General features: G+C 38.4%; 1 protein-coding gene across 11 annotated transcripts in view; it reads left to right on the top strand.

Annotated features, from left to right (window-relative positions):
• GAB1 (GRB2 associated binding protein 1) overlaps nucleotides 1-25,075 on the top strand; it is a 93,998-nt gene that overhangs the window by 33,970 nt on the left and 34,953 nt on the right. For 9 of the 11 annotated variants that reach the window (XM_042051912.1, XM_042051914.1, XM_042051908.1 and 6 more), the window contains exon 2: nucleotides 21,598-21,892. In XM_042051912.1, coding sequence (XP_041907846.1) covers nucleotides 21,598-21,892 — 295 coding nt within the window. Of the gene's footprint in view, nucleotides 1-5,081; nucleotides 5,237-10,272; nucleotides 10,357-21,597; nucleotides 21,893-25,075 lie in introns of those variants that run through there. The other 2 variants (XM_042051915.1, XM_042051913.1) reach the window with 2 other exon arrangements.

Here is a 25,075-nt window from a genome sequence, read left to right as displayed (position 1 = left end):
AGATCTTTATTCTCCAGCCGCATGGCCAGGGGACTGCTGAAGAACCGCGCAATAATGGGACAACCAGGGTCCTTCCTGGGCAGGGGAACACAAAATAACCAGTGGGGAACAGGATTAGGGTACATGTGACCAGGGAGCAGGGACACCCCATGCCTAGGCCATGCCTCTACCCCAGGGTCCCCTTTCCCAGGACCCTGTGGCAGGGGAGAGGAACCCCAACAAGAAAGCCAGTAAAGTCTGTGCTCTGCTATTAGAAATGAGTTCTCTCATCCTAATGCAGCTTCCCTGGGCTTTATGTGACTCTCCTACCTGAGCTTAGAGTTATTTTAATCCAAATGACTATTTTATAGAATATCACACAGAGGCATTAAGCAAACTTGGGATGCATGGTAAAACAAACTTCATATAAAGTTGATCTCTTGTTGTTTATTTTCCACACTGAGAGTGCAACTCACACTTTTTTTGACTTTTCATTCAATTAGCATTTTGGATCCTATGAAAACTAACATTGTAACAGCAGGAATCTTGTTACAGATAGACCATCCAATGAATTTCAAAGTTTTAGGTTGCCTAACATCTCCCATTATAGTATTGTCTTAGCTAAATCATGTTTTAACTGGTTGTGCTAATGACTTTTGGTCCTGGATCTCTGTCGTAAGCTGTGTGTGAGAAAAGGAGTAAGAATTAGATAATTACTGGTTTGTTTAAGCAAGATGTCCTTCTTTGTCCTCTATCCCTGTTAAATTGTTTCAGTAGGAAGGCTGAGAGACCCTGGAAAGCCTTTCAATGTTTTTCAACAGGAGCTTTTTGTGGGGGGTGGGAAGGAAAATCTTGGTCTCAGACTTTTGGAATATTGTTTGCATTTGAAAACAATAGAAAGTTCCTGGATGGGGCAGATTTAAATATTTAAGTCTATTAACAGCTCAGCAGTGTAAAGACAGGCACTTTTGCACTCCATGCTCACTGAGACTAGCAGTTGCCCTTTCTAGGTAGATTTCAGTGTTATACTAGTGGCAGAATAATAATGCTGCTTTTAATACCAATATTTGATACTTTAGATGAAGTAAAACAGTATTAGAGATTTATATTTTTCTTGCACACTTCTCTTTGTAGCCAAGGCACGTGCATTTTCCCTCCCCCCCCTCTGTCTTGTCTCCTTTGTATCAGCTCAGTTATTTTGTTGTAACAGTGGAAGAAGCATTGATAATTTGTATCTATGGTTTTGATTTTGTGCGGTTTTTAAACTATATTAACAATTTTATATTCTGTTCTGAAGGGCTAGTATATATTTGGGTAGCAAGGGTAAATTATTTGTAAGTCTTTACTTAGTTATTTGAACTAGAGCTGTTTGCCTTCACTTTGGCATGTGCAAAAATGATATCCTATTAAAAAATAGAACTGCTTGAATTGAGTATGCTTGTGGAAAAGTAGGGCAGAAAATGTAGATATTTTCAAAGATATGTGTTTTGTCTCGAATGTCAAATTCCGCAAAGTTACTTTTTGGTATCTTAATCTCTAAAAAAAAAGACTGCTCAGCAAAACAAGAGTCCCAAGTCTGATCCTGGCTTCTGTTGGGCCAACTGAGTCAGTGGCCTACGAGGCAGTTAATTTGGGATAACAAGGTCCGAAGCCTTATTGCCCTGACATTGCCATGCTGGTCTTTCCCATTTTTCATTTCCATTTTAAGTAAGTATTCTGGCAGTGGACTGCTTTCAGAGGAGTTTGGGATGCTTGGCCCAGCAAAATGGGCTGATAATCAGGGTTGTAAGTGTGTAAAGCTGCTTCGTATTAGTTGTGTGTGTATTTTTCCTTTTTTTTTGTCTTTTTGATATTTTTTTTTTAATTTGACATCCTTACGTCTTATAGGTTGTATCAAGTTTTAAGTGGTTCTATATTTTTCAAGCTCAATGTGATGATTTATCTAATTTCCCTTCCCTTTCCATCACGTTATTGAAAGCACCTAATGGTAAAAGGAGACACTAGAGAAGGTGTTAGGGTGACCTGTTCTATACTCCCCAGTCAAGTCTAGATTCATGTAGCTATTAAAAAAAAGTGGTATTGTTAACTATGTGTTAATTTCCTTCATTGAATGAAGATGTGTTGAAATTCAGGTGGCACTATTTCCAGGTGCTTTGGGAAAAGTGTAACAGGTAAAGCCAGTATGATAAGGTAGTGCTAATTAACGGGGATGTCTTAGATTTTTGCCCATGACTTCTTTGGGCAAGCTGCTTAATCTTTCTTGTATAAAACCTGATGCTGGAGGGGCTTATTCTCTTTGTCTTTTGAGCTGTGTAGTGTCCCTGGTTATTTTAACTATTTATATACAACAGCTGTATCCCTGTCTTACCTTGGAAAACATCAAAACTCAGGGTTATTTTTCTACTTGCAACCAAAGCACGAAATACAGACTACACTTAGCAGTAATATTTAGGTTTTCTCATTACCCTCATCTGTCAAATAGAACAAGTTTTATTTGTACATGCCTTATGTTACTTTGAGGTTGGATGCTTCTGGCATTGGTGAATGAAGAGCATTAATTACTGTAGCATTTTTATGTTGGTAACAGTAAAACGGGCAGGGGCCTGTGCTTTGAGAGCTCCACTTGATGGTACCTGGGGAAGATGCTTGTGTTTCAGAAAAGGCAGCTACTGATGTTCTGTGAAGCTTTAAGATTTTTCCAATTTGATATTTATTAACTGTAAACATGTAAATTGTTACACGTAAACTTCATGTTCTCCATGAGAGTGCTGTCGTATAGAATACATAGCACATGTATGTAAAATTTAATAGTGGAACATGGCTCATAACCTGCTGGATAGAAGTGACATTTATTTTAGGCTTGGAGCTAGCAGTGTTTTTTCTCCACAATCCCTTTTAACCTGTGGGGTAGAAACTGTGCCGGCTTTTGGTTTCTGTGCGTGGCAGTGTGTCTCCGTAGGAGTGATAGCAGAGTAAGCTGATTAGCATGATTGATACTGCGTGTCAGGGGACTGGCATAATGGGCTACCGTTGAGACTGCATTGTGAAACCACACACGGATGAGGTAATCTCATTAGATGATTAAACTTCATGGAGTCTACCAGATTGTGGAGCTTTCAGTTGTATTGCTGTTGGGAGCTGATGCTAAATAAGTATAGTGCTCTCCTTGGAGTGAGACAGAAATGGATATCTTGCCGGGTTTTTCTCCTGGATAATCGTTGCAGCAGCTGGAGGCTGATGAAGGATGTTCCATCTTTCTGTGTTTAAAAGTAAGGTTCTGTATGATTTTAAGTTTTCTCTTAAAATCACTGTCAGCCTTGTGTTAGTTTTATCATGCTTTGCTGTTCTTTGTGAAATTCTGTACTGTTAATGTTGGAAGGATATGCTTTGTGTAACTTCCTATGGAACATTGCAATGTATATATTGCTGTTCTGGTTTTATAGGGTGTCTGTGTTTTTCCTGCAGGTTGGCTTTGCCTTTGTGATAAGGTGTAGTGTGAGTGTCACTCCTTATCCTCTTGCCTGTCCTGTGTACAAGCAGTGTGGCAGGCAGCACATGTTCATACCAGAGCTGGTGGTGCACAGAAACCCTACCTGACTTCTTCACATGCTGCTTGTTTTAAGGAGCTCATTGAAAACACTGAATTTCAAATTAAAAGTATTATGCTTGACTAGTCCTATATTTGAGCTTTGCTTTTGCTAGCAAGCTACAAAATTTCTAATCTGGATCTACAGTGTTACAATATTTATAATGCAAGGGTTGCTAGACCAGAAGTTTGAAAGGTCAGGACTGCTATTCTGACTGGTAGTGACCGCTCTTGCTGTATAGTCAGATTTTTCTGTATTAAAAAACAGTCCAATTAATCTGTTGGGAGTTTGGGAACAAACAGAAGAAAGATTTGTAATTTCCATTGAGTCCTGAGCAGTTCTTCTACTAGTTCTGCCTAGAGAAAGTACTGTATGACACTAATAAGCACATCCAGTGAGACAAAAGCACAGAGAGTCTATTTTTTGGCAAGGGAACCCCAGCAATGTGTTATCTTCTGAATTCTGTTGTCAAGTGTGGTTTATTTATTTGGCAGTTCTGCAAGAAAGTGACCTTTGTCTAGGAGCTTTTTTGGATCTGGTGTCAAAAAAAAAAAAATAAAAAAAGCCAGTGCAAAACCAAAAATCTACGACAACAGCCTGTTCCAGTGTGTGAAGAAGTGGGGCAATATACACCTGTGAAGAGAATGTTCTTTCATGTGTATTTGACAATAAACAAAATCACAAACTTGTACTGTTTACAGACACCAGTATTGTGTGGATTGTGAACTGCAGAGCAAATGCACATCAAGTTTTCAGGTTTCATTTTCTGGCTTACTAAAAATGGCATAGCTTGATGATGGGAGACATGATCTTGTGATTGGTTTTAAAATCCAGGGTTATACTGGCTATCAGTGATAGGCAAATTAGAGGCAGGCCAATAATTTATATGCAAAATCAAGTAAAGTTTCCTCAAATGTGTTGGTTTAGCACAGCCTGGTTTTTGTCAAACCACGACAAATACCAAATACTTTAGAAAATAAATGAATTGACAAGTGTTCTAATTTTTTGCATTTAAAAAAAACTTTTGAATTGTTCACAAAGTGTTATTTTTCTGTAGTTATCTTTCTGTATTGTAGACTGAAGTGAATTGATTTTTACAATATCTGGTGTGTGTACTTACGAAAATATTTTCCATTTCAACTTCAGCTTGCTCTCAAGTATGAATTATTGCAAGAGCTCCTTTTTGGAGTGTAGGTTACTGGGCGGGTTCTCTGGGTTCCATCTTCCCCAACATTGGAGACCTTGGTCAAGTCCTGATGCTTCTTGAAATGTTTGGGGCTACTCTGTTAATGGCACTACTTTGCAGTTGCTTTTTACTTTAAGGGCGAAGTCAGGCCTTGTTATGCAGCTGTATTTTGCCAGTGAAGGACCTGTTCCTCTGAACAGAATATAAAATTATGGAGTGTTTCCATGAAACAAGGCAAGTGCTTTGAGTATGAGAATAGAAACTTCCTTTGTTAGTATGAGTGCAACCCAGCTTACTCTTTCCAGAGTGTCTCCCGTGAATGAAGGAGAGCAAATCAGGAATGAGAAACCTCACAAGACCCTTTCCAAAGGGCATGAGTTACTGGCTTTACTTCTTCATGCAGCTTTCTTCTTTCTGCATGTTGCGTGTGCTTAGAACATGAACTCCAGGGTTGATACCTCAGCCCTGTTGGCTGTTGGAACAGGTAAGTGACTTCAGGATCACCAAGACAGAAGGTAAGCTAGGGAGATTAATCTGTGACTGTATTGGTTAGTCTGCCTTTCTTATTTAAAAGTTACAACTCTTTTTCTGCTTATATAGGCTGGGTGTAATGGCTGAAAAATCCATAATCTCTCTTGGTTCAGATATACTTGTTTCAACTCTGTATCTGTAAACTGAGTCCCCTGGAAAACAGCTGTAAATGACCTGTCTCCAAACTTCTCTCCTGACTGGAATGAGGAAAAAAAGTATTTTTAATGTCATTTTTTTAGGTAAATATTGGGTAGAGTGGAGAATTGGAGTCAAGTGCCTGAGCTGTTGCAGAAGAGAGGGGGGTAAGACTGAGCCCTCCTCCTTAGAAAATGCATTGGAAGATCTGGGTTACCCAGAATGTGTTTTTTGTCCTTATTCTTTGTTCTTAAAGAAAACAAATAGTTTTTTTTCTACTGGCTAAAATTTTTGCTGATGGTAATTTGTGCTTTGCCCACCAATTTTCCTTTCACTGTAAGAAATCTGTATCTGCTGTTTCTTTGTTTCTTTTGCCTCGGGTTAAGCCAGGTGATTGAAAATACTTGATTGTCTGTCTGTATCAAATGTTCAGGAGTTATTTTGCTAAGCATGAACCAACTCTTGAGCTTTTTTTTTTCCAAGAAACTTGCCACATTTCTTAAAATAGTGTGTTCACAACATATTTTGCTCCACTGTTTTGTGCTGTTTTCTTCCTTCCCACCTCCCATAACAGCCTGGTGGGTGAACCCGAGCAGCAGCTCGTGCTCTACCTCTTTGCTGTTTCTTTTGTAATGTGTTTGCTGAGCTGGCTGGCCTGCCTCCAAAGGTGCATAAGTATGTTTATACATGCAGCTTAACAATAGTATCATAACACCAATTTGTTTTACCTGGTCTGGAAATAACAATCTAAATATTGTGAATCAAAGAGAAAGCAGTCATTTGTATATGCCTCTACCCTGCCAGCTCATTTCTGTTGTGTGTGATAAAATCACTGAAACTTTTCTTACATTCTGTGGGAATTTTTACAATTCTGTCAGTATGATGTCATATCTCTTTTAAATGCTAAGAGAAGTTCACCTATAGCTTCTCCCCCAAGCTGCATCCCATGCTGTCAGGCAGAAGGTGTTTAATTTGTACGTCTATTTCAGGCACAAGGTATTGCAGAAAATCATCTACCCCTGCCACTGTGGGGAGGAATTCATAGTATGGCAAACCATTAAACTGTGAACCATTAAACTATGCTTTTATTATAGTGTTTGAGCAGAGTTGTAAGAGGTAGAAAGCATACATTAAATACTGGTTATGCTTATTTATTAGTCATGAAATGACTAACAAATTGATTGATCAGCATATTTTGGTTAAGATGCCAAGACATTAATATAAGTGCTTTTTATTATTACTTGGATTCAGAGACTTTGATCACCAAAATAATTTTTCTCTGGATTGAAACAATTTGGATTGTGTCCATCAGTAGCTGATGTGAGCAGTTCTAGCAGTATTTATGTTTTAAAGTTTGTTTTTGAATCTAAACACTCTGGCTATATCATGCCATCATCCCATCCTCAGAATCTTCTGATCTTCACTGGCCCGTGGTGTAATTTTGGTTTAGTAAAATCTGAGTTGACTTGCCCTATCTGCTGGAATATGTCTTACTTTCTATAAAAAAATTTTAAATGGGAGTGTAAGAATGGACGTTCTGGCCACTCTGGCACATCAGCCTGTTACCAAAAGTGAGAATGCCTTTGTTTCCATGTCACTCAGCCTTTGGCCTCTCTGCCTGTCGAACATTACAAGTGCTCTCAAGTCATGTATTAGCTCCAGTGAAGTGGCACCTGCCTGGCTGGGGGCTGGAGCTGAGGGCAGCAGTACAAATAAAGTGCCATTAGTAGTGTCTTGCCTGTGCAGTCAGTGACAGTGAAGATACAGTCACTCTGCTTCACTGATTTCCAAAAATCTGGTTTGACATTGTTATTACTAGTCTTAGTTCTTCTCTCATGATTCAAGTTGTGAATAAGCAGCTTCAGCTCTGCAGGTTTCTGGGAGGAAGAGGCTTGCAGCAGAGGCAAAACAACCTGTTCAAATTTAAATCATCAAAGTGTGCCTTACTGGATTCACATAAATAATGTTGTGATATATAAGTTTAAGAAGTGGAAAATTTTGTACAAGGTACTGTACAAAATTAAATCTTGTTTCGGATTTCATGCCTCTTGCTGTTGTCTCAAAGCTCTTTCCATTTTAAGGACTAAAAAACATCATTGTTAGAAATAGAATATACTTTTTCAATGTCATGATACAGATATTGAAAAATAACCAGTGCCATAGCAAATCATTATTACTTATTACATTACATCATTATGAGTTATTATTACTCATAAGTGGCTCCAGAATGAGAAGGGTTAAATTCGGAGTTGAGATAAGGTACCTGCTGAATTGTTTTGTCCATTTGAGGTTATCGACTATTAAAAATATTTTGAAACTTCTGCATCTGTACCTTATAATTCTGTTAGATGACAAACAAAATGTAGAAAAACATGTTTTTCCCTTTCCACAGTCACACTGTTCCTGAAGTGCTGGCAGTGGTAAGAGCTTCCAGTCAGTAAACAAAGTAGATGCCGTTTAGGTGTATAAGAAAGACAACAAATAAAGTAACAAGGAGTCCTGCTTTAGAGTTTCTTTCCTGCCCATAAGTTAAAAATTAAACATTTTTATAGTGAAATGAAACCAGTTATGAAACTCTCACGAAAAAAGATGAAAAAAGCAGAAGAATAATGCAGTGCTTGCTTTTCATGTCAAAGAGCAAAACATAAAAATGCGAAGTACTTTGCAAACCAGATAAGGTAAAGGGGCTGTAACACTTGAATATGCTCAAAACTACAAAAGAAATAATAAAAATCAGATGGGGTTTAAATTCTCAGAGCTGTGTTGGTAGTTTAATGGTAGATATTTTTCTTTAAAGTATTTTTAATGTTTTTCTCTATTCCGTGATGTGATCTGATACAAATGAAGAAATGAACAATCTCACTGTACTGAGCAAACAGCAGGCTAATTGTTCACTTTTTATCAAGTTCACAGAGGAGGAGGGGAAGAGTTTGTGGTGAGATCAGAAATTTTTGTTTTCCATGAGTCTCTTAGTTAGTCATCACAAGGATGCTGTTATTAATAAGAACAAGAACAACAACCTCCACAAGGATGAATGCTTAAAATAAGAAATCCTTCTTAGCAGTAAAATGTGGAGATGAATGGTGATATTTAAAATGTCTTCAGTTTGTGGGCATTTCCTAGATTACAAGGATGATCTTACAGGGTCTTTTGCCTCATCTTGTTCTTTATCCAGAGAAATGCCTGATATAAGATGTATTTTTAGTGAATTTAATGTTGAAATGATGCCAGTTAAATTATTTATCCTTAGATTATACCAAAGATGTTTGTATTCATCATCTGTCCAGATGTACAAAGCGTGACTTTTTTTACACTTAGATGAAGCCTTAGATGTGGGATGCTTTTAACTGAGCTAAATGTGTAACACTGCCCATTTGGTAAACTAAATGCCCTTTGTCTGGTAGGTGGTGAAACGTAGGGAGCTGTTCAGCTGGAGCTGCAGCACAGCTGTGGTATCTGGCCTTGGAAATGAGGGCTAGGAAACAAGTTCCTCCTTTGATAATACAGCTACATAAAGATAATTTTATTTTTCTCTGTTGACTTACTTTTTATCAAATGATACTTTCAGCAAAAGAGTATTAGTCAAAATGACAAGAGCTGTTGAAGAAAGATTTCTCCCAGCAGTTGTTGAAGGAAATGCTTAGTTTTTCGAGAAAATGACATAAAGCTTCCGATTTTTTAATTTACTTAAATTTAGCATCCAAACTGAATTGAAGGTGAGTCTGGGAAGAAGCATAATTATATCTGTCACCTTCTAGTTCTTTTGTTTTTGCTTTTCTCCTCTCAAACATCCTAACTCCCTATTTTTAATTTTCATTTTATTTTTAATGAAGGTTTCATGGACCCTGGGGGTTGGCCATTAATTTTAGGCCATTGTGTGAATGCTAACTACTTAAAAATAGTCATGGAGCCAACCTTGCTTCCTCTCAGGGTTTATCAGTTGGAAGCATCTTCTTTTTATCCCATGTGTAAGCAAAGACCTCTCTGGATTGATGATTTGATCTGTATAATGGAAAATCTAGGCAGGATATCCTTTCTCTGTTATTCCTTGGTGTGATGGCATCAGGTTGTGTCTTAAAATGGGGGAAGGGAAGAGGAGGGTCCTATTAGCAGACAGAGTGGTTTCAAGGGACTCTTAAACTGCAGGCTGGCTGAGGACCTCATATTTCCTTTCCTTGTTGAACTATTTGTGCTTCAAGCTACTCTTGTAACATGTCAGTGGTGGCTTGTGCTACTGTGCCCAGAAGCTTGCTCATGCCCTGCTTGGATGTTTTGTATTTGGAAGTTGTTGGATACTGAGGGGTATGAGGGGCTTCTCTGTAGTTATTTTGAGCTCTAGCAGACCTTAATGAAATACTGCATTGACAAGGTAGATCCAGTCTTATCCTGCAGAGATGCAGTGCCTGAGCTTCCCCTGCCAAGAAAAGAATGTTTCTGTTGTAATTCCATTATTAAAACGTGTATGAAATGGAGCAGTGCCTAATGTGCAATAGAGGTGCAGTGAATGCTTGATAAAGTGTGTGCGTGGGGTAGCAAATGTACTCAGAATTATGTTGGAACATTAATAATGCTGGGAATTTATTATGACCTTGCATTTCAGCATGCTTGTGACAATTCCATGTAATACTTGCAGCTTGAAATTTTGCTTGGTGTTTGCAAGGCAGAGGACATTACCAACCTCTCTGATTGTGGGAGAACCTTGGGTTTGGTCGTCTTGTGCTCAGGACCAGGAGTCTGTGTAAAAATGATACTGACTCTTTATCCCACCCCCTGCCCCTTCCTTTACACAGAAAACACAGTATAGCTCTCGTACAAGAGGTGGGTCTCTCTCTGAGTTGGTGCTTCTGTTCTTCTGACTGTGACCTCTCCATGTTGTGGTGTAACCGCAGAGGAGGAACCTGGGACGTGACTGTGACTTTGCAATATAATAATCAGCAGGTACTTGGGGTGCAAGGCAAAAAACATTAAAACTAATAAAAAGAAACGCTGTAATTGCCTGTTTGGACTTTGGAATCTGTAGCCCTCCGGTGTTTGTGCCAAGCTGCTGGTACAATCTAAAGCACATGAATTTTTTACTGTTAATAAGGAGATATATGGGATCATTGCTTGGGCTTTTATGTGTGGAGTAAAGATCTTTCCTTCCACACCACAAAGTGCATCTCAGCTACTCAGAGTTAGCAAAAGTCCTTTTTGTATTAGCAAACTGACCTGTGCCTTTCCATCACCATGGTTTAACTGCAGTGTTAAAATGGACGATTGCATTTCTTACATGAATGTCTTCTTATTCTATGGGACATATACCTATTTCTGATCTAAAAGCTCCAATAAATAAAAGTATTTTTAAATAAAGACATAATGTTCTAAGAAATTTCTACTGCTCTTGCTTACACTGCTGGAAAACTAAGTTAGTTGTATATAACAGCCTAATGACTAGGACTTAAAATCTCAATGCATGTAAGAATTTGTACCTCTGTGCTTTTAGTAGTGCTCAATAAAAGTTCACAGTTTTTAGCTCCATTCAACCTAGGATTTTGAACTAACATTTTAAGTCTATGTAGATAACATGTTTTAAGCGACTGTTGAAAAACCAAAGCAAGGGAAATTTTTCAAATCTTAAGCCCACCCCTCATGTATTAAATCATTTGAAATCTTACAATTGCTGTTATTTTCAGTCCATTGTGTCTGCTTCCTGTTGGTCAAAGGTTACTAGGATAGGGTGGTGTAGAGTGAGGTGGGAAGCCGGCAGGAAAAAGAAAGCTTTGCTTATTTTGGGGTAGACACAACTACAGAAATGGCTACATTGCTTAAATTTTCTGAAGACTTGAAGAGGTAAACTAGTCAAAGAATGTGTTCTTGATGTTGCTTACTTTTCTGCTTTGTAACTTAGGTATGTGGAGAATGAATTGGCGTGAGTAAACAGGGGCTTCCTTAAAGAATGTTATCTTTGTGCTAGAATTTTTTTTTGTTCAAAAAGAGCTTTCATTTTGATTTACAACTTGACTCAGTAAATTCTGTTCCTGAAGCAAGAGCCTAAACCTCTCTACCCATTTGTTCACTTGTATCACTAGCTCAAAAAGAAAAAAAAAGAAAGAAAAAAGGAAAAAAAACAAAAGAAAGGTTATGTGCCGTGAAGTGCAGGCAGAAGCTCTGTGATGTCTGTGATGTATTGCTTCAGTACTTTGTGGGCATGTGCTAGGTATATTAATACAGCCCTCTAAAAGATGCAGTTTATCTTAGTATTTGTGCTGTTATTGAAGAGCTGTCTGTAATTCCTTGGCTGTTCACACGGCTGTGAATTGGTTGTGGTGGTTACGTTTTACAAAGCTGTTCATCCCAATAATATACAGCACAAGGGTACTGTTACAGTCCAGTAAGGAATAGAAAACTTTTTTATGTGAGCTGATGAGAGCTGGAGGAGTGTTTTGTAAGCTAATCCAAGTAATTGTATTGAAGCATCTTAATTTTCAAGTATCCTGGTATGTAGTTGAAATTGCTATTGATATGTGATATTGCTGGTTTCTGAATTTCTTATTCATTTTGTTACTGCCAGTGAGTTATTTGAATCTAAAAGTATTGTTTGCATTGTTGGAAAAACAATGTTTTTGCTACAATAGAAACTCAGGGTTAATGAGCATACTGAAAGGAATTGATGTATCATAGTGTCTTGCAAAGAATTTGGACTTTGTGCTTGTTTATTTTGAAATTAATTTTTCTCTGGAGTTCTTCAGGTCAGTTCTGCTCAGAAAAAACTGCTGGAGCCTAATCGGTAAATATTTTCAGCCCTGTAAAGTGAAAATGTATTTATCAGACACAATGTTGATTTTTATTTTATCTTAGCTTTTACTTTTCTTAGCAACTCTCCCTGCCATCTCTGCACTTGCACATTTCAGATATGGTGATTTGTAATGGGAAAGTTAATAGTTTTAGTGTTAAAATGCAGATTGCCATTCCTAATTCTTCCCCTTTTTTATATGAAGAGGAAGAATTCCATGTTCCTTATATATGAATAAGGAATTCCTTGCAATGCCTCACAGTATATAAAAATGACTGTGCTGATTATCCCTGTAAAGCTTTGGCAGAACAATAGGTTTCCTTTAGCTTTCCCTTTACTGTGCCTGAGGAAAATGGCTTGAGTAAGTATCAGTCCTTTCATTGCTGGAGCAGTGGCTGACTCATTTGCAAGAGAGGCTCCTGCTTTGGTCTGCATATACTTGATTTGCAAAGATGTCAGCAACTGTACATCCTTGCTCTCATGAGGAATGGATAAGGATGGAGTGTCAACATGTCCTAAGTTTAATTTGTAGGGATTATTTAAAACATAGTCAGAATTTCCATTGGAGACTGAATTTCCATTGGAGACTGTGTGTTAATGGATGGGTAGGAGCTTCTTTAATACAACTGGTAGGTTAAACCAGGTTAGTCACTTGGGAGGCAAATTGTAGAAATTATCTTTGTGGTATCTTTGTACCATCATCCTTAATTCATTGCTAAATCCCTTGTAATTCATCATTCCCTATTGAAGCTGGAGAAACTGATGCTTCTGTAGCTCAAATCCCCTTTCTTTTATAGGGAATACAAAGCACAGGACTTAAGCCTATGAATATTTTGTTGAAGAGATTATGTGCTTGGCCTCCTGTCATCTGTAGAAATCTCTTATATTGTTTGCAAAATGAGCATGCTTGAGTGATCCAAACATGAAGCAGTGAAGCAAGCATGTGTTGTATCGTCATACTGCAGTGTCCTTTAGAGGATCCAAACTCCTGTTAGGAATTGCAGGTTTTTACAAGATTCTAGTGTCTTGTCTTGCTTTTCCTTGTGTATAAGTCTTTCACAGATGATGAAGATAGATATCTACATGGGTGAATAAGAAGGGCAAAAAACAAAACCCAGTTTGTACAAAATATTACAAGAAGCACTGGGCTTGTGATCTGGAAAAATGGGAATTTTTTCCCCAACTTGTTACAAACTGCTTCAAAATTACTGTACTCCTTGGAAATGAGGAATGAAGAGATTAAAATATATGGTGAAATAGTTAATCCCCAGCCTATGTGGGCAAGCTGCTGTTGGTATCAGTGGAGTGTCGGCTTGACTTTTCAGCTTTGAATTTTTCACATATTTAAAATACTAAATTTTTTATTTTTCTGGGTGTTGCTTTCATGCAACCTACACCCATGAGCTCAGTGGAATTCAAGTCAAACTGCATGGCTGGTGTCTTCTCTGCCTTGTCTTGTTAAGGGGGTCCTGTCAGCATGGTAGTAATCCTTGTGATAAGAAATGTACAGAGACTTCTAAAAACAGGGCAGAGCCTACTCTGAATGGTTTGCTTTCTTAGATTAAGACTGGTGCGGAGAAGTGACTTCTAATTAAAAGCTGATGAAAAGTCTGAAGCAACTTAAAAAAAAAATAACAACAAACAAACCTTTGTCTGGTGAATACGCAAAAACATTATTTCTTAAATAAATCCATGTGATGCAAAGCCAGGTTGTAATTTGTTTGGGTGATCACAAGCACTGTCAAAGAGGCTGATTTTTAGGAGGAATCTGAAGGAAGGAGATGTCTTGCCCTTGCTTATTGGTTCAGGAAGCCTTCAGAAGAAAGATGAGAGATGTAGGGGAGAAGGAAAAATGAGCCGAACCTGGTATGAAAAGTGCAATAAAGCAAGTCAGTAAATGGAGAACTTTAAATAGAAGATGATGTAATCAGAATGAGAGAAGGGAGATTCTCCTGGCAGCATTATTTCAAATAGGATGAATATGGGAAAGGCTTGAGAGGGGGATGATCAGAGCATGCTCATGATTAGAGAGGAAATGACCAAATTTTAGAAAAAGGGAAACATTATTCTGGAAAACAAGGCAGCAAACCAAAGACCATGTAGATGTGTGAGTAAGGGACCTGCAAGCAGCTATACTTCTTGTGCCGAGGCAAACCTCATGCCATGTCAGTGTTGTGTCTTCATTGCTGACAAAGGAGTGAGAAGGAGCAATGAGAGGAGATGGCAAAGCTCATATCAGTGATGGGGAACATGTTCCTGGCAAGTTCCTAGGAGTTATGTCTTGGCCATACAGGATGGGTGGTGAAGGAGAACAACCAAAAGTGAAAAGGTGGGTTTGCAAGAGGTCAGAACCAATGGAACTTTTCTAGGCATTTTAATTGGATTAGAGGATGTAGGAATATAGAGAGATGATCTGGTCACTGGTCCTGGTTTGGAGACAGTGAAATGAGGGCTCAGGTCCTGTTGCTGCTGCAGGGCTTCTGCTTTATTGCTCTGTATAGGTCTGAATAAGTTGTCCTTTGGTGAAGAGATGGTGATAATTCCCTGGTGCGCAGGAGTAAGTTTGTGATTGCCATTAGAAAATTTCTGGCATATTGCAGAAAAGTATTTACTGAAACCAATTGTAATAAGGATCGGTTTAATGTGAATTAGATGATACAGACCTGGCTGCACAACTGCACATTGGGAGTAGGGATAAGGATGTGGAAAAAAAAGATGCAAAAGGCAAGAAAAAATTAAGAATTCCCATGCAAAATGGAGAGATATTGGATAACTGGAAGATATTCAGTTAGTTTCAGATTCACAAAATAAAGCAGCAGTTTGTGCTACATTGTCTGCATTTTATTTTGCACCTTTTTTGGAGCTTTAATTAATGCAGGGAGACTCCTTCACGTGCTGAAACATCAGTTATGAAACAGAGCTCACAGTAAATGTGTGTGGAAGTATTGTTCTGCTGTATTTTCAGTGTTTTGTTTATTTAACAAGCTAAAGTTAGAATCGACAGCACAAGACTAGAAAATGGTGACAATAGTTTGAAAACAGGAAATTTTGGCCTTGTGTGTATTCGGAACAGATGATCAGGATGATGGCCAGGAGAGTGGAAACTTCCACTGAGACTGTTTTTTCCTTATTTTGCTCAGTGAGAAAGGATGGTGCTTCCTGGAAAACAAGTCTTAAGTATTTAAAGAAAGTCATAACACATTCAGTATTTTCCTCATATCACATTTGTTTGTTTTCCAGCAATGTGCTTGCATTTCTTAGTATCAAGCACTACTAAAAGTAGAATGTTTGGACTATTGTCAAATCATGGAATTGCAGTTTCTGCTGTATAGAATTAAGACACTAAACATCCTTTGGGTTTTTTTGTGCTCAGTTTAGTTGTTCTGTCTTACGTTTTGAAAAATAAAGGGCATAATTTTTAGGGAAGAGGACAAGAGGATGTCTACTGGCAGTTGGTGACATGACAAGGGTTTCAGAAATAACTAGTAATTACATATTCTTCAGTTCCTGGTGCTCATGATATGGCCTGTAAAAAAGAAACCAATTGAAAAAACCCACAAAACCAACCAACCAAAAAGGTTTTAAAAGATTTACAGAAAATGCTTTCTTTAAAACACCCCAAAATAAGAAATCTGTATAGAAATACATAGGGAAATTACAAGCGTTAATTTCTTAGCAAAAACATTTGAAATTTTGCAATTTCACCATGTTGGAGTTAGTCGTGCAAGCCAGAAGAGCAGCAAGTGGAAAAAGTAAAGTCCTGCACTTGAAGTATCGTTACCTAATGTGACCTCTTTTTGATACTTCCCGGCAGTCCTCCCAAGTACGTGCCTTGTGGGATGAAGCTTCTCCGTGATAGTTGTTGTTGGTCTATGCTGACCACAAACAGGGTTTAAAAAGAACCACAGTGTGAAGGAACACTTTTAGTTTTGTTTCATTTGAGCTTCTACTGGGATGCAGAGCACTGGTCTAACACACGAGTCAGTGAATCTGTGCCAGAGGTGTGTTTGTCTTCTGCGATGACTGGAACACCTGGACACTGGAAATGTGGAGGCAAAAAGGAGCAGAAATACTCCACTTCTGTTTGGGGTCCTTCTTCTGGTTGTTTGTCAAAGACGTGTACCAATTCCACTGTTTAAAATTTGCACTGAAAAATAAGTAGAAAGAGAGGAATAGATGAAATAGATGGGAGCAAAAAGCATAAAGAAAATTAAATCTTGATCCCAGCAGACAATTGAAAAATGCTCAATAGTAGCTACAGGACTTAAATGTCCGCAAGAGCATAATGAAGTCACCTCAGGCTGTGTCTTTTGCTGTTCCTACTTCTCTCTGGTTCATGTTCTGCCTTCTGTTTACTTCAAAAGTTATTTTGGAGCAATGAAATGTCTTGTTGCGCATTTATGAAACACCAGGTATTTTTTTGGCATCTTCCTTGTGCCCCTGGGTAAGTCACTTCTTTCTGCCAGGTCTTAGTTGACGTCTCTGAGAAAAGAGGATGCCAAGGATGCCAAATAGTGCCCTTTTAAAGTACTCTGTGAGTACAGAGATGCAAACCTAAGCACAAATGTCTGCTCACTTGAGAGATGAGAAGGAAGGCCTGAGATTTGTAATTTTATTCTTGGGTTTATTAGCAGTGTTACTGGAGTGGGGTATAAGTGATATCCTCTTCAGCTTAGCCAGTGTGGAGCAGTTTTGAAAGATTTTTTTTACTTAATGCTACCCAGAAGAAAAATGGTGGCAAATGTGCTAGAAGAGGAAAATCAGCTTTAAGCAACCTTAGAATGGTGGGTAATAACAGTAGGAAGCTACAGAAGGATAACCGATCAGTATATCAGTAAGCAGTTACTCGGCCATGCGAGAGCAAAATCTGTAAAAAATGGACTAGAAAAAGCTGTCTTTGATTTAACATCTCTAAGCTTTTATTTAAACGTGTCATGTAATCATTTGGGCCTCTTGAGCAACAGCTTAAGGGGATCTAAATGGAAGGTTAAATCCTTTTAAAAATATAAATTATCTGCTCTTTCCTGCCCCTTCCTCCTTCCTTTCCCTTTCCATTTACACATACATCCCCTATTTCCTACATCTTTGAACTACAGCCAACAGCTGAATGAGGTACATCTCGAGTGAATATGAGGAGAGGGGAGGGGAAAATAATCGCTAAATGTAAAGATTAAGGGAAGTATAGCTACAACTTCTTCAACAGGTATGCCTCTTGTAAATAGAATATATTGTAAATTCTGTGTACTGCATACAACTTTAGCTAGAGTAGTTAAAAAAACCACAACTAAGCCCTAACACTGCTGCATGATGCTTTCTGTCAATTTCTTAGCTCATTCATTCACATTGAAACCAGTAGTTTGCATATACCTTAGGGAAATAAAACCCTAATCGTAGGAATACCTTGGTTTTACTTCGTAAACTAAAATGCTGTGTGAAAAATACAGAATTCCACTGTTCCTTTGATCATTTGATGCTCTATGGGTGAGCAGCTTGTCACATTTCAGCCTCCCTCAAAAGCAAGCAAACAAGCTCGTTTCTATAGTTATGATGGTCTCATGATACGATGGTCTCATGACAGAAGCAGGACAATGTTTGGCAGGCATGGTGGTGTCCTGTGTTAGGCCAGCTGATCTGCTGTGCAGCCCAGAGGAGAAAACAAGCTGAGAGGCACACAAGGCCTTTCTTAGACTCAGAGAAAAGCAGCAAACCTTGTTAAACTGTATTTTGTAATAATTTACAAAGCCTACACAGGCTTCTGGTGAACTTGATTGCCATGATGTTTGCCTTACAGAACTTACAAAAGGAGCCATTTTTCTTCTGAATTAGGTATTTGCTCTGCAAGCAGTGTTTAGTGACTAAGTGCTAGTATAATTATAAAATGTATTTTTAAACCCTCTTTATATTAATAACACATTTTATACATTTGAGTAAATCTTTCTTTTAAAAAAAATTTGCTCAATTTTCTTCCCAAAATTAAAAAACTGTACAAAATGTTTAAATTGTATACTGGCTGTTTTTTTGACTTCTCAAACTTAAAGTAGTTGACTTCTAGCACAGAAAACCAGTGTTGGATAATGTATGGCTTATAATACCATCAGTTATGTGACAGATAAATAATTGGTATCTTTAATTGTCCTGTGTCATAAATTGGTTGCATCTTTTTGGGCGATTATGAGAAATAGTTTGTAGCATGCTCTTCTGTAAGAGGAAACACAAAATTTTCAAACAAAAATGACCAAATGGGTTAAAAAAAAAAAGATTATAAAACTTGCATAAGTACGTATTTGCACATGTGCACTCTCTCTTTTAGAGATTTCTCTTTGGAAAGCTGTTGCTGAAGAAGCTCTTCCTTGCACATATAACACGAATAACACACTATTCTATACTTCAGTGGGGCAGTGCACAGCTTTCATTGCAGCGACAAATACTCAAAATGTTAAAAATAGATCAAGCTTTAAGAATCCCAGATATTTTCAAATAACAAAGAGTGATTTATGTGAGCTCATTTTGCACTTTGACAAAGTATAGAGGACTTTTGTACTATGATTAGCAAGGGTGCTGATGTCAGTTCACTTGTCTAGCTTTAAGCTTTATTCTGCTGCTAAATTGTGCTTTGTACTGTAATCCAGAGAACCTTTGTATCTGCCTTATTAGTGTGTAGTTTATGGAATTGCTTTTGGTTTTGAATATAATCTGTGCCAGTTTCAGAGAGTGTGACTCACTATAGGACTGAAATAAATGTCCGCATATACACTATGTGAAAACTCTTCAAAAATAGTAGCAGGTGCTAGCAGGCTAAATTCAATGTTTTAAATACTTTATAGTTGCTGGTTTGTAGCCTGAAGGGCTGCAAAGAAATTCTTTTTAGCTGGTTGGTTTTTCTCAGTTTTAGAGTCCTATTTACTCATTAATACTCAACAGAAATTGTCAGGATTGCTAAGAACCTTTCACTCCCTGACACAGTACAAGAAATAAACTTTTAGAAGAGGCACGCCTGGTTGATACAGAGTTGATGGAGTTTTTTTGCATGGGGTTTTGTTGTTGCACAAATTGTGAGACAAAACGCATCATGCTTCTCAACTGCTCTTGCTCCTCTCATATCTCGAATCTCTTTCCTCCTGATTTCTGCTTTGAAAATTTCATCTGAGTGACTGAAGGCTGAGGTTAAAGATAAAGCTTGTTTCTGAAGCAGTTTGTAGCAGTTATCTGTGATCGGCCTTGCCCAGAGAGAGAGCCTCCGCTACTGAAGTTTCCTGTTATCCCAACATCTAAGTTGTCACTTGATTTGGAAACGGGAAACAAAACAAACTCTGCCAATGTTTTTGGGTCACTGTTAAATGGTGCTTATCCAGCTGTGCTACTAGAATATACTCACTTCTGAAATCTAAATTGAAGGGGTTTAATCTCTTATATCTTCTACATTTTAACTGTTCATCCAGTTAAACTTACTGCTACCATGGAAATAGTTGCTTGAGACTTTGACTTGATTCACACAGTTCAGCATTTAAGGACAGATGCTGTTATTCAGAACTAAAATAAATACAATTGTTTTGTAAAGTATAGACATTATTTAAAAAAAACCCAACTTTTAGAGCTTTGGTAGTTGGAGAATGGAACACAAGCCTTAATTAAGCTGTCTGTCATTTTTCCCGTTCTCCTGTTCTCTGTATTATCTTTTCATAATAGCTTTCTAAGCTTGATACCCTGAAAAGGCATGCCTACTTCACAATGAGGGTTTTGTGAGTCTCTGGGGCAAAGCTGACGGCACTCGTTCAGAGCTCGGAGATGGCAGTGGAGTTCTTGCTCTTTCTCCCTTATGTCCTCCTTCCACAAGTTTGTTTGAAGGTAGCAGCCACAAAAAATTAAATGGATGCACTCTTGTGCCTCACAAAAATGGCTCTGAATCTTTCCCTAATACATAGTAAGAAACTCTTGTTTTCAAAGCTGCTGTCCCAGTGTTTAAAGGACATCGCACATCTTGACCCCTTCTGGGACCATCCTTGCTGATTCCATTTCTTTCCTTCGTTAGGACACAGCCATGGCTGGTCAAAAGGAAAATGCACTCACCTGTCTTATTCATGCATTTCTTCTGCTGTTTTTTTTTTAATCTTCCAAAGGACTAGCTGACCATCTTGTTTGGCTTTCCTAAAGAAATTTCAGGTGGAGTGCCTTGGGGCGTGGTGTGGTTCTGTGGGGTAATGCACAGTGGCTTGGCTACTGCACTGATTTACCTTGGTCTCCAACTTTGCTGAAAAGTATAAGAGCAAATGGATGACACAGTGATGGCTCCCCACTGTGTCTGGGCTCTGCTTTCAGACTTCTCAGTGTGAAAGCAGTGCAGCTCTCGTAGTGGGCCATGACAGTACGTCTGTTTTCTTCCACTGTGCCCATTATCCTGGCACTATATAAAGAAGCTGCTAGCACAGTATTGCTGAGGAACAAAAGTGCAGCCAAGTGGGGCAGTAAAGATGCAGTTGGAAGCAGCAGGACAGCTGTATGCTGAGCTTGGTTGCATGGTTTGAGTTAAGGTCTTTGATGAGAATTATGGCAGGTGATGGAGGCCCACAGGATGAAAGGCAGCTGAGGATTAGTTAGAGAATGAGACATTTTGCTTTTGCTTTTCTCTCAGACCAGGGTCTTTCTGCAGCATCAGGAGGGCTGGTATAATAAGCACAGTGTCAGACTATCAAATTCATTTCTTCTGTATCTTCCCCAAAGACCAGGTCTACATGGTAAAACTATAACATTTGGTCATTCTCTCCACCCCCATCTCTCTAACAGTTTCAAAAAATAATAATGTTGCTCTTTTGCTGTAAGAAGTACTACTGTAGGAATATGATGAGGTTCTGAGTGCAGACGTGCCCTGGCATTGAGGAGAGTGTACAATGTGAGCATTGTCTGTTCTTTAAATGCAGGTCGCTATCGTTGAGTATCAGTGAAAAATTCAGTTAAAATGCATCAGCCTGAAACAACAGATATTGGAAACAAAACACCATGGAGCACTTAAAGATGTATTCTATTTTGTTTTTCCCATGCCTCTGAGAGCTTTCTTCAGAAGCCCTTTGTGTGTGCTTTTTTCCCCCCTCTCCTGGTCCCCACCCCACTTTTTCTTTAGTGTATTCATGCTTTCTCATTTTGTAAACAGTGATTTAATTTATATATCCACTTGTTATAAACAAAGCCAAGATATAAAATTTAAAATACAAATTCACTAATCCTCAAGTCCACTGCTGTAACAATACCTAAATAACGTCAAATGTGGGTATCTGATGTGTAACCTCTTAGAATAAAAATTGAACTACTTATTAGTACAGGGTTCAACCCAGGTTGAAACCATACACAACAGGTCTTAAAGTCTGATTTCTTCCTTCTAATTTTTCTCCCTTTTTTCTCTCCCCAATTTCCAGGCATGGAAGAGAAGATGGTTTGTGCTTCGGAGTGGCCGCTTAACAGGGGATCCAGATGTATTGGAATACTACAAAAATGACCATGCCAAGAAGCCTATCCGTATTATTGACTTAAATTTGTGTCAACAAGTGGATGCTGGATTAACATTCAACAAAAAGGAGTTTGAAAACAGCTATATTTTTGATATCAACACTATAGACCGAGTTTTCTATTTGGTAGCAGACAGCGAGGAGGAGATGAATAAGTGGGTTCGATGTATCTGTGATATCTGTGGGTTCAACCCTACAGATGAGGGTAAGTTCTGTTGCTTTTTCTAAGAAAGTGCAGTGCCTACATGTGAAGAACGTTTCAAAGACCAGATGACTATCTTTAGCTGGCATATGTTTTAAAACTTGTGTGTATTGGCATTAAAACTTCCTTGTTACCCTGAATAAAAGCAAGCAGAACAGAGGGAGATATTCAGAATTTGTTACAAATTAAGTGTGCCGTAGAACTTGGATGACGCTTTTCTGTTCTGTGTCATGTTAGGTCTTGGGAGTATAGGAAAAATCTCTTAAGTAAAATCATGCACAGCAGTAGATCTTCATAATCATCAAAGGAATTCCATTTGGTATAAAAACATATGGTTATGCAAGCAGGAATGAGTGCAAAATGTCAGGTTTCTAATATTACCATTTCTCTGTCTGCTTTGAAACTTGGGGGAAAAAAATCCACCCCCCCATCATCTGAAATAAACAAAAAATAACTTGCACTATCCAGCTCTAATCCTACCAAAATAGATATTGTGTGAAGGCAGCTTGTATGAAACATGACGGTGTGTTTAATTCCTTGCAAATACCTTGTGGCCATTGTTTGTCCTGAATCCATTCTTATTCATTTACTTATTATTCCTGCATTCCTTGTGGAGATTAGTGGGTTACATGACTTGCTGTAGTTCTGTGCACAGTTCCAAGAAAAGATTTAATAGAAGTGGTAATAGGGTTATAAGGCATGCCTGACTGAAGGGGCTAGAATTAAATCCCTGCTTTTTGTAGGATTGTGGGTTGAGGGAGGTGAGGCAAAAAAGGCGGCTTGCATCACTTTGCTCCAGCCAAATCTTCAAAAGTGACTGGAAAATACTGTTGTGTGTTCTGAAGAAGGGGCCCTTTTCTTTCTCCTTATTGCAGTTTTGAACTACAACTTTGTCATGAAAACCTCATCTATGAATTGCCACTCTAATAGCAAATTTGGGGAAGGGTGCTTGTTTTGACAGTTCCAGCGTGTTTTCGTGGCATCCTGAGCACATCCCGGAGCACCTGCAGCACGTCTCAGAGAGCGACTGCCGTGTGATTTCAGTGCTCAGCCTGCCAGGTGTCCCTGTGTTCCAGAGAGGGGTGGGCAGGGGGGTAATACACCAGTGCAGCTGTGGGCAGAAGTCCTTGGTTCCAGGGATAACCTAGGAATCTGGTATCTAAGGAGGAAATGTGTTCACCTGGCAGCTCTTCGTCAGAGCACAAAGGAGCATGTGTCCATTGCGTGGAACAGAGAGGTGGGGTCACCTCAAAACCATCAGACCTTTCCTCTGAGAGCTGGTGTAATGTTAGCCCTTAGTTTTCTGTCATTGAACTGAGGATGAAACATGCTATGGATGTGGAGAGATGTAACTGTGCCCTCACAAACTGATTTTTGCTTCAGTGAATTGTATCGATAACTTCTCCCCATTGTACTCTCATTGCATGTTTCATCTTTGGCGTTTTAGCTTTGGCTGAACTGTTCCAACACCTTCACACAACTGAGAGTTGACAGTACTGTCTGTTTTGTGGGTTTAGCGATGCCTTGCAGTGCACTGAGGAAGAATTAAAAAAAGGAAAATGGGAAAATCAGTTGCTGAGTCTTTATTGCCAAGTTCTTATTTTTCCAAGATGAATCTTCCTGCCAATGGAAGAGCAAGTCATAAATGTACTTTATAAAATCTGTGTTCTCCTGCAGTTTATTTTGGGAAGTTAAAGAACAGGTGAAGTTCAGACAGTAAAAAAGTATTGTTTTAGTCTGGAACTAAACAAAAAGAGTATGGGACATAACCAATCTTCCTTTTAGCCTGTGGAAGAAGAAGATATAGTTTTCTTTGAAGCTGGACAAAATGTCTCTTGCCAGACTGATTAAGGGTTGTGTTGTGAGAGTCCTGTCATTGGCATCCTTAGCTCAATCAAGAACCAGGGACACCACTGCACTATTGCTTCTGCTGGGGTTCATTTTGAAGCCCAGGCCCATTTCCTCCTTGGGTTTTTAAAGTAAAAAATGTTACAAGATGGTGGTAGCTACTGCTATTAGAAAACAAATGTGGAGTTTCTGTTTTGGTGTTGGGATAAATGAGGAAGAAAGTCGTAACTGTAGAGAGACCAGAAAAATAAAGATCAGAGTAGCTCTAAGCTGCTCCTTTCATGCATAGCGAAGATTCAGAGATTCCTGTGCTGTAAAGTTTGGGGATTTTTTTATTTCATTGGAAATTATTTTGAGTACTCATTTTTACCTAATGCTTTATTTTGACCTTCCAACTAGAAATTGATCTATACATGTGAAATCTGTTCATTGTGGAGATCTGCAATGTTACATTTGTATTTGGGTAGAGTAGATAAATTTATGTTCTTCAGTCATAATTACAAGCATTGAGTCTTCACATTTCTGGTTGCGTCATAGTGTAGGGTAATTTGTAATGATTGCATTACAATTACAATATATGCAATATTTGGCTTTTTATAGGGACTTTCTTTTATGAAAGGGTTCACAGTGATTTAGTTATTTTAAACTTAAGACAGAAACAGGAAGAAATTTTTATTTTAAATTAGGTCAATGAATCTTTTAGAAATAAATTTCTGGGTACTTTTTATGTTTTCTTAACTAATGCTTCTTGTTTTCAAATGGAAGCTGTAAAACATTTCTTTGTGTAGCATCTGTTTAAAACACATATGCAAAGTTGAGGGGAGCTATACATGAGCATTGAGTTTGGGTTTGCCATAGAGTTTCATACTGCACTTATATCATTCATATTTTCTCTGTAAGATCATGATATAATAGATCATCTAGAGGTTAAAATGGAACTATAAGGCAAAAATGTGTCCCCAGTGTTTTGTGTGCTTTGAACTCTAGTGAGAGACAATCTGGGATGGAGAGACTGAATGGACCTGGGTAATGACTATTCTGTGCCTGCTGCTGTGGAGACGTCCTCTGAAATACTGTGGCCTGAACTTTCAGAAGGATGAGGATAAATGTTTAAAGAAAGGTAGAAATAGAGGAAGTGGCTTTCTAAAAGTGATTGATGAGAAGAAAAGTTGAAGGATTTTTTTTTCTCCTGAGAAGAAAATGCTGAGGGAAGAACTGACTTTCAAAAAAAGCAGTGATAAGCAGGACATGATTAGTTGTTATCTGAAGAGAGAAGTAACTTGTTTTTCTCTCAGTGAGTGATGTAATGATAAAGAAAATCTTTCTAAGGATATCTAG

Source organism: Corvus kubaryi, unplaced genomic scaffold (genome assembly GCF_017639235.1).
Source record: "Corvus kubaryi isolate FWS band 111438036 unplaced genomic scaffold, C.kubaryi_AGA036_p1.0 77, whole genome shotgun sequence".
Lineage (NCBI taxonomy): Eukaryota > Metazoa > Chordata > Aves > Passeriformes > Corvidae > Corvus > Corvus kubaryi.
Note: the sequence above shows the minus strand (reverse complement) of the source record. Positions and strands in the feature narration are given on the sequence as shown.